At 44.9% G+C, this 10,117-nt stretch overlaps 1 protein-coding gene across 1 annotated transcript; it reads right to left on the bottom strand.

Annotated features, from left to right (window-relative positions):
- Nucleotides 1–1,769: 1,769 nt before the first annotated feature.
- Nucleotides 1,770–8,793, bottom strand: sdsl (serine dehydratase-like). Its single transcript, XM_007902324.2, is given in 9 exon segments — nt 1,770–1,878; nt 1,881–2,033; nt 3,019–3,143; nt 3,668–3,895; nt 5,368–5,456; nt 6,788–6,927; nt 7,574–7,613; nt 8,272–8,433; nt 8,739–8,793. Coding segments are annotated over 8 exon segments (972 nt in total). The 5' UTR covers nt 8,431–8,433; nt 8,739–8,793; the 3' UTR covers nt 1,770–1,840.
- Nucleotides 8,794–10,117: the final 1,324 nt, after the last annotated feature.

Consider the following 10,117-nt stretch of genomic DNA (forward strand, 5'->3'; position numbering starts at 1 on the left):
TAAACTAATGGTTTTCTGTCTGCACAACAGCAAACAATACTATTGTTGCTCAAGGTGATGTGGATTTCAGTGCTTTTGTCTGGTAGCTGCTGATGTTTGCTGCCATCGCCTGAACATTCACAGTAATGCAACCTAAAATCATTGCAGGATTCATAAGAACCCTTATGAATTTGCTGGACGTTAGAAGACCAAGGTCCATCCAGTTCGCCTTCCATCATCCTGGCAATCGCTTGCACACGTCATGTCCCAAACTATATACTGTATCCCAAGATATTATTTCTTGTAACAATTCTACCTAATTTGCTTTTGAAAGAATACTTCCAAACAAAACAACATATATTTTAGTCTTTTTTTGCTTGTTAATTTTGACATATATATATATGAAGTTTTCACACGTTATATATATATTTGTGTGTGGATGTGACGTTTTTATAGGGGGAAAAACATTGGTTCTTTTCCCAGGGTTTAGTGCTAACTGGGAACTGGATGGTGATTATCAAACAACAACAACAAATTACATGTGTACAGCTCCTTTCACATCAGGAGGATGTTCCAAGGCACTGGACAGTCTGGGATCAGGAGGAGTGGAGGGTAGGGAGGCTGGGGATGAAAGGGTGACCGAAGGCATAGTCTCAGAGGAGGGTTGAGACGGGTCTTGAAGGAGGCAAAGGAGGGAGTGAGACGAAGGGGCTGTTGGATGTTCCACTGCAAGCAGGAATCTTATAACCAGTGTCAGCTGAAGTTAAACACAAGTGATCAGCATTACACTACGTATCCGTAACAGAACAACAACTTGCATTTTATATAGTGTGTGTCACATACAGCTCTGGCATCTCAGTGCACAGCAGTTCTGGGACAAACGTTAATCCCTTTCTCGGGTCTTCAGAATTCTGAACGATTTCTTTCCCAGTATCTTGGGACGTCCTCCTGACGTGAAAGGCGCTATGTAAACGTAATTTATGTTGTTGTTGTTTTCACCCTTTCATCTTCGAAACAAAAAAAAAATGACTTTACGATCTTACACACCAAAGGAAACAAATATTGGTAGGACTACCCAAGTGAGTTTTGTACACAGTTTGGGAAGATATTTTTTTTTTTGGTTGGGGGGGGGGGGGGTGGGTGAATCAAGCTCAGTTGCTCCTTCCAGCCTGTGAGCAATTTCAAGAAGGTGCAGTTCTGGATGTCACCAGGAGGTGGCAGTATTGCTACAGCAGATTAGATGGCAGCACCAGAATACGCTTATCACCATCAATGGAACTGGGTCAGAAGTGAATACAAACACATTGATATGAAGACTGGTTGACAGGATGCCAATAATTAGTCACAGACCCATTAAAGAAAAAGCTCGGGAAATCCAGACCGTGTAGCAAACATCCATTGACATGTCACCACATGGGATACCCGCTTAATAAGAGTTAACAGATGGAATTAAATGTTAAGACACCCCCAGATCTGCTACGGTGAACAGTAATCAGACAATCCTTGCGTTTGATACGGCGCCTTATCACGTCGTTGAAGCGTCTCGAAGCGCTTCACAGGATTTATTGTAAAGTGTGTATTCTGTGGGCGAAATGTGGCAACTGATTGCGCACAGCAGTGTCCCACAAACAGTCTTGGATTGAGTGATCAGGTATTTGTTTTTAGAAGGGTTATTAGTCCCTGGAAAGTGATCCGCCAATCAACCAACAAGCGGGTTCCTAATTACTGCTGGGTAAACAGAGCCATGTGGAGTAAGGAAACTTGCCTAAGGTTCGCCCCCGTCTGGGAATCGAACCCGGGTCCACTTGATTGCGAGACAAGGGCTGTACCCACCACACCACAGGATTCTCTGTGATTTTTTTCAGTCCAGCCCCAGTTGCTGTTTGTATTGCTGGAGTTGGGGACGGTGATTCCGCTGCCCCCGCACACAATCACCACCAGGGAACGAAGGTTCGAGGGCAGCTTCCCCTCCCTCTGCAGACGACAGACAACACCACTATAGACGGCAGCCAGAGAGGCTCCACACGCCGGCTCCACCAACATCCTCTCATCGTCTGCAACGCAAAGGCAAAGATAATAATAACAACAATCCTTGCGTTTGACGTAGCGCCTTATCGCGTCTACGAGACGTCTCAAAGCGCTTCACAGAATACATGACAACAACTTGCATTTATATAGTGCCTTTCACGTCCGGTGGTGTCAGTGGCTTGACAGTGGCGGAGTCTGAAGGAAGATTTGAAAGTGGGGAGGGAGGGGGGCAAGGTGGGAGGGTTTTACGGAGAGAATTCCAGGGTTTCGGGGCGCAGTGACTGAAGGCACGGCCACTGATGGCGGAGCGGAGGCACAAAAATATACACTGTGGGTGAAACGCGACAGCCAATTGCGCACAGCAGTGTCTCACAAACAGTCATGGATTGAGTGACCAAATAATTTTTTTTTTACAAAGCATTAAGATTTCTCCACACGGGGGGGGAAGGGGGAGTGGGGGGAGGGAGCCAGGACACAGCCATCTGGCTCATTAAGGGTCAAGCATAATAGATAAATAATAACAATTATTATTAATGATCTAATAAATATTCACTCAAATAATAAATGGAGTAGATTCCCGATAACTCGTCACTGAGTCCTTTCCCCTTTTTACTATATTAAAATTAGTAAAGTATTAACAAAACGCCACACAATAATAATACACACATAATGTGATATGTATTAATTATTAATAAAATAGCAATGAATATGATGAATCATCAAAATAAGTAATAATGCAATACATAGCAATAGTAATTTAGTAATATATTAATAATTATAGAGGTGATAATTGATAATAAATGATCATAATTAACAAAACAATAACACAGTAATATTAAATTATAGTTTAATAGCATATTAATACTAGATAATACGAGTATAATATAATACAATGACTAATAATTGGCAGCAATAAATAATAACCGTCATGACTAATAGATAATACTTTAAGATCAAACGCAAAGCGCATGATTGCAGTACGTAAGAATTCTAAAAAGCAGAGATTCTCACCCAGAAATTTCTCTACAGCTCGCACAGCTTCACAGTCAGTCACTACTTCAGAGTGAACCCTATACTCCAGTGTTGTTTCCAACGCCTTCTTGCTTACACTTTTAGCTCCCAAGCTTTTGGCCACACTAGCGGGGAGTGAAAAGAGTCAACTCACTCTACAACAACAACAACTTGCATTTATATAGCGCCTTTCAGGCGGGTAGTGTCACGGAGCACTTATGGAGAGATCTATAGAGAGATCCACACACACACAACACACACACACACAGAACACACACACACAGAACACATACACACACACAGAACACACACACACACACAGAACAGATACACATACACACACAGAACACACAACGCACAGAACACACACACACTTAACACACGCACACACAGAACACACACACCAGCCTTCCACTTACCCACAGACAAGAAATTGCAACCATCTTAACATTTTCTATTGAAAAATGTATTAAGGAAACCTTAATTGGAGGTTGAGCTACCAATCAGCCATGACCTAACCTAACAGAAGATGGCAGAACAGGGGTTGAGGGGCCGAATGGCCTCTTCCCGTTCCTGTGTTAACAATAATCTAATAATAATTAATTAACAATGATCGGATACTGTAAGTGCTGTATTGTTAAGGTTATACCTGGTGATGTCAGGGAGAGTGACCAACTGCCCAGCCTTAACAGAGGCGTTCAAACTCTCGGCCCCTTTCGTCTCCACAGCGATGACAGGTACATCGGACCATCCCACTTCCTTCAGCCCCTGGACCACCCCGCAGAGAAGCCCCCCGCCTCCGACCGACAGGACAACAGCTCCGGGTTTGGTTGGCAGAGACCCTCGGAGCTCCCTCACCAGACTCGAGTGCCCCTCCCTTGGGAATCACATGAGACAATACTTCAGAGCCGAGAACCCTCACAAGGTTTGTATAAACAAGTTGATAAAGACAAGGAGCAACGGTCTCACACGCAGAGGTGGGCACAGGATCGAACGCAGGTCAATCAGCTGCCGCGTTTCGCCCACAAAATACACAGCCAATCCACTTGATAATATTATATCTTGTGAAGCGCTTTGAGACGTCTCAATGACGCGATGAGGCGCTGTTTCAAATACAAGGATTATTATTGCTATTTATGGCCTTCTGCAAGTCCCTTGTAGATATAAATTAAATAAATGCTGTTGTTGTAATTTAGAAACCGTTTTCTTTCTTTAATAACAATAAACAATAATCCTTGCATTCGATATAGCGCCTTATCACATTTTCGAGACCGTCTCAAAACACGTCACAGAACATACTGTAAAGTGATTCAATCAACAGTACATTTTGTGGGCGAAACGTGGCAGCCAATTGCGCACAGCAAAATAAAAGGCTGTTATGCAAGTCGGAACAGTTGCAAGTGCCAAACAGCACAGATGTTCCACACAGTGGGTTTCCCTCGATCAGCCTTAACAAGGACTAAGTCAGGTGAAATGTCTGTCACGCAAGGTATGAGAATAATTAAGAGAGGAGGAGTCTCAATTAGGTTGCATTTGTCATGTTTACTTAGTCTTCTGCCTGCGTGGCTGGGATTCAACACAGAAAAAAAGGGAGTCTGTGGCAGTAATTGATCAAAGCCTCAATGCAGAGGGAAGTTAATGGACTGCAGTCAGTTTGTGTACTCCCATCGATCACCAATGGTGTTTTGCCTTCACTGGGTGAATGAGCAAACATTGGAGACCACAGCGTGCCAAGTGGATGATTGATTGCATCAACCGGCAGCAGTTGGGAGGGGGGCGGGGGGGCCCTCCTTCACACAGACCCAGAGAAAGTATTTCCCTCTTCCAACCAATGTACACAGTTCCCTTATTACATTAATAATAGCAATAATTCCGTTGCACTTGATATAGCGCCTTATCACGTCTTCGAGACGTCTCAAAGAGCTTCACTAGAATATACTGTAAAGTGGATTCACTGTGTATTTTGTGGGTGGAACGTGGCAGCGGGTGCCCCATTCGTGGAGTGAGTGGCCGATCTTATTTGGGGGGGATTTTCGGCCAGGACACCTGGAGAGAGGAACTCCATTCTCTTTTCGAACAGCGCCGTGGGATCTTTAACATCCGCCTGGACAGACAGACGGAATCTCGGTTTAACATCTCATCCGAAGGACAGCACCACTGACGATGAAACACACACACACAGCTTTGGCTTAGACAATGTGATTCCACCTCCCGATGTGGGGCTTGAACCCACAACCCTCTGCGTCAGGCTGACACACGTGTATTGGTAGGCAAACAAGTTCACGGAAGGAGACTTTGCACCTGTCTTCCAAGTCGAAAAATATTAACGCTAATCAATAAGGTTCTTACCAGATCCAGGGATGGTCAAAGGGGGAGACATAAGACCAGCCATTGTTTTTAGACAGTTTCACAGCTTGTTCATTAGCTTCATCCCAAACCTGGCCCGACAGTCAAAGAAATGTCTTTTAGGATAAATTGCATGAGCTCATAACAACAACAACAACAACAACAAATTACACTTGTCCAGCACCTTTCATGTCAGGGGGACATCCCAAAGCGCTGGACAGTCAAAGATTTGCACCCGAGCTGGGGGTTGGAATAAGGAGGGGGTGAAGGGCAGGGAGGGTAAGGGTAGGAAGGGGACCGGATGCAGGTCGAACAGGAGGGTATTTACACGGGCCTTGAAGGAGGTCCGGGAGGGAGTGAGGCGAAGGGACTGTAGGATGGAGTTCCAAAGAGTGGGGGCAGTGAGGCTGAAGGCCCGACCGCCGAACTTGTTCATGCGGGAAGCAGGGACGTGGTGCTTGTCTCAATCGGTCCAAACTCTCAGTGACATGTAAGGTTTGTTTGCTTCAGTGGGCCAGAAAATTCAAAGGCAACCAAATGGAGAAGCAGGGACAGTGGAACTCAGTAAATAAACCAGGAGCCAACAGTCTGCAAACAGTCTGGGAAGTAGAATTGCTCCTCGGAAGCAGGGAACATCAATGACAATAATAATAACAATAATAATAATAATAATCCTTGCATTTGATAGAGCGCCTTATCACATCGTTGAGATGTCTCAAAGCGCTGTAATAATAATAATAATCCTTGCATTTGATATAGCGCTTTTCACGTTGGGAGGACGTCCCAAAGCGCTTCACAGAACACACTGTAAAGTGAATTGACTGTATATTTGTGGGCGAACGCGGCAGCCAATTGCGCACAGCAGCGTCCCACAAACAGTCGTGGATTGAGTGACCAATTTTTTTTGGGGGGTGTAGGGATTATTACCTCCAAGAAAGCGATCTGTCAATTGATTAACAATCGGGTTCCTACTTACTGCTAGATAAACAGAGGCATGTGTGTGGAGTAAGGAAACGTGCCAAAGACTTCAACCCGTCTGGGAAAACTTTAGGCACATTTCCTTACTCCACACAAGTGGGAGTCGAACCCAGGTCTGGGAATCGACCCCAGGTCTGGGAATCGACCCCAAGTCCTCTGCTTGAGAGGCGGGCTCGCTAACCACCACACTACAGGACTCCAAATGAGAAGGGAGTTTCACTCCCAGAATCCTGGCTGGCAATCCTCCATCTTAATTGGTTTGTACATCCAAAAAAAAGTGACGACACTTGACAATAATTACTATTAAAGGGCTTTAAGTGTTGGCTCCCGGTTTAGTTACTGAGTTCTCCCTGTTCCTTTGCTTTTTCATCCCTTCCTTCCTTCCTTCCCTTCATCCTTCATCTCTCCGAGCGACATTGAGGTGCTTCCACACAGCCACACGTACCTTCCCAACCACTTCCACAGTGGCTCCATATTCTCTCAGTCTCTCAATGGTGAAGGCCGGAGTGCTACTGGGAACCATGATGGTAGCAGGAATCCTTAGCTTTTGAGCAGCATAGGCAGCTGCTAGCCCAGCATTGCCTCCTGTGTGTGGGGGGGGGGGTGGGGAGAGGGAGGGGGGAGCAGGGGGGAAAGAGAGGTGAGGAGGGGGAGAAAAGTGGAGGTCAGCAACCGTTAGAATAATCGTAGAATCCTACAGCAAAGAAGGAGGCCATTCGGCCCATCGTGTCTGTGCCACCTCTTTGAAAGAGCTACCAACTCGTCCCACTCCCCCTCTCTTACCCCATAGCCTTGCAATTTTTTTCTTTTCAAATACTTATCCAATTCCCTTTTTGAAAGTTATTATCGAATCTGCTTCCACCGGCCTTTCAAACAGCGCATTTCAGATCAGAACAACTCACAGCATAAAGAAAATTGTCTTCTCATCTCGCCTCTGGTTCTCTCGCCAATTATCTTAAATCTGTGTCCTCTGATTACTGACCCCTCCACCCCCGCCCGCCCACCAGTTGAAACAGTTTCTCCAATAATTGCAAGTTTCACCAAGAATTTCCAAGTGAGGTGCGAACTGACTGATTTTCCACAATTCTCCGCAACCTTAACTTTGAAGGCGAAGCTGTCTTACAGGCTTAGACTAGGTGGAATTTGTGTTCCTGTAGCCCCTGTCCGTTTGCAATGTCAGGACACTGGAGGAGCCCAAAGCTACCAGCCACCCGTAAACCCACTTACTTACCCGACGAACACACGAAATGCTTGCAGCCATTCTCCGCAGCCTGAAACAAGATAAAATCAATTGATCATTCGCTTCACAGCTGTTCGTGAGCACGTTGCTGTGCGCACATTACCTGCCACATTCGCCTGCAAAGCACAGAATCACTAACACTTAACGTCAATGGCAAGCTATGTGGTTTTAGCTGGTTGGACTCCAGAAATTATCCCAACGCACACCCTGGGGTCTCGCAAGCCTAGGCTCTTGCCAACCTGCGCCTAATACCTTCCCGAATTAGGTAAGCGGGATGCATCTCTCCAGGAAGAGAGGGAGTGAGCTTTCCATTCCAACAATCTATTCCTGGAATTTCCATGTGTAAGTGGGATTGTACATGGAGTTCTCAGTTTGGTTTGGATACCTCTTAAGCAACGGTGATGGGCTTCAGCATGTGTCTGACACCCGGCTGACCAAAAAAAAACTCACAACATTTAACAGTAATTACTGTAAAGAGCTTTGAAGCATGTTGCGTTGATTGACGCCGTATCAAAGGCGAGTAATGGTAATAAATAATTAATATTTATTATTCAGCGCTGTGGTAACTCCACATACCGAGGGCACGTTTTAATCCACCGGCAATTTTTTAAAAAATGTGATTATTTAGGAATCGAGTTAATCATGTATTAATTCAATTAAACAATAAGGTTTAATTATTGCGTGATCACCTTTTGACAGAAGTGACCAATTCCCCTCATTTTGAAAGATCCCGTTGGCTGTGTGTTGTCCAGTTTCATGTACACCTTCGTGCCTGCTACTTTGGACAGTGCCAGACTTTCATTAAGAGGCGTGGAAATGTGAAGCTTTCCCTTGTCAGGCGCAGTCATTGTCTGTGTCAAATCAGAGGGTTTCAGTGAAGAGTAGCGTAGTGGTTAGAGCGCTTGCCTCACAAACAAAAGGACCCAGGTTCGATTCCTGCGAGGGGTGAAACCTTTAGCAAGTTTCCTTACTCTCTCACGTTAAAACTTCACACTTGAGTTATTATTTTTCCAGTCAGCCTGTGCTCCTGACACTACATAACAGTAAAGCAGTGTGATTCTTTTCATAGGTCTCACATTTTCTCGCCCAGCCCCATTTGGCAATACATCCGTGCAAAGTCAAACTTAATGTCGTTAATTCCTTGTGAAATATTTACCTAAACCTTCCCCAGATTCGATCGCTTGCGAACCCAAAACACTGGCTCGATCACTTCGGCTAACAGTTTGTTAGTCTCAGCAATCGAAAAGGATGGTTCAAAGTCCTTTCCGAGGCAGTTAACAGAGTAACCCTGAAAACTCGTGAAATCAGTTACAATTTAGCGTATTAGTAGATTCGGTTGGCGGATCACTTTCTGGGGTTTAATAATCCCTCTCCAAATAAATAAATGAATAGATAAATATAAATAAATTGGTCACTCATTCTACGACTGTTCGTGGGAACCGCTGCGCGCAATTGCCTGGCGTGTTTCGCCTGCAAAAATACACAGTTAATTCACTTTACAGTCGAATCGGTGCGAAGTTGTCCTTCAAGGGAATCTTTATCTATGTTTCCAAGTGGGGAAGTTCTCCCTCTGGCGGTCTATATGGGGTATCGCCTCCAATGTCAATTCCACATCACTGGCTTTTTGACCAGAAGTGCTTTGCTTTACATTTCATCTCAACAGATGCACCAGATGGAGATATGCATTTGAAACCACTGTTGTGTTGCACTGAGCAGTTCTCAGCTGATAAGTTGCTCCGTTTCTTTTCTTGAGACGGGAGGTCTGCTGGAGATTGACCGCGGCAGATATTGTTAAGAGGATAATGATGATAATGATAATAATAATAATAATAATAATAATAATAATCCTTGGATTCGGTGTAGCGCCTTATCACGTCGGAAAGATTTACTGTGAAATGGAGTAACACAAAAAGGGTGCTACGGGCTGAGACCAGGTGGAATTACGGGTGAGTAGGATTGCCACTTTAGCTGTGGCTCTTTTTCATTCAGCAACAACAACTTGCATTTATATAGCGCCCTTCACGCCAGGTAGCGTCCCGGAGCGCTTTTCATGGGTTGCTTCAGCTGCTATCACGTGATACCGTCTCAAAGCCCTTCACAGGGAATTTGAGTCACGTCTCGTGTAGTGACCGTGTATCTGGAGGAAGAGGTAGGAGCGATCTTCTGCACAGCAAGGCCCCACAAACAACAAACAATCAAATGAAAGGCAAGTTTATCTGGGGAATCATCGGTCAGGAAACAAGATGTGTAGATCTTTATCATCCTGATTCTCTCCCCCTCTCTCTCTCTCTCTGCCTCTGAAGAACTTAAACACAAACAAAAAAGACACGCGTCGCAACTTGTTTATCTGTAAACAGAACTGCAGATTCGGAAACCCCAAAACAGTGCAACAGCTTTAAACAGACTCACAAAAGGGCGTCAGCACGGAGCGTTGGACCTGTGTGATTTAACGTGTTAAATGGAAAGGATTTGATGTTAAAAGAGGGTAAGGTGGGAGGGGGCAAGGCGGAGAGATTGGGGGAGAGTTCCTATTCT

This window comes from Callorhinchus milii, unplaced genomic scaffold, assembly GCF_018977255.1.
Source record: "Callorhinchus milii isolate IMCB2004 unplaced genomic scaffold, IMCB_Cmil_1.0 Scaffold8, whole genome shotgun sequence".
Taxonomy (NCBI): domain Eukaryota; kingdom Metazoa; phylum Chordata; class Chondrichthyes; order Chimaeriformes; family Callorhinchidae; genus Callorhinchus; species Callorhinchus milii.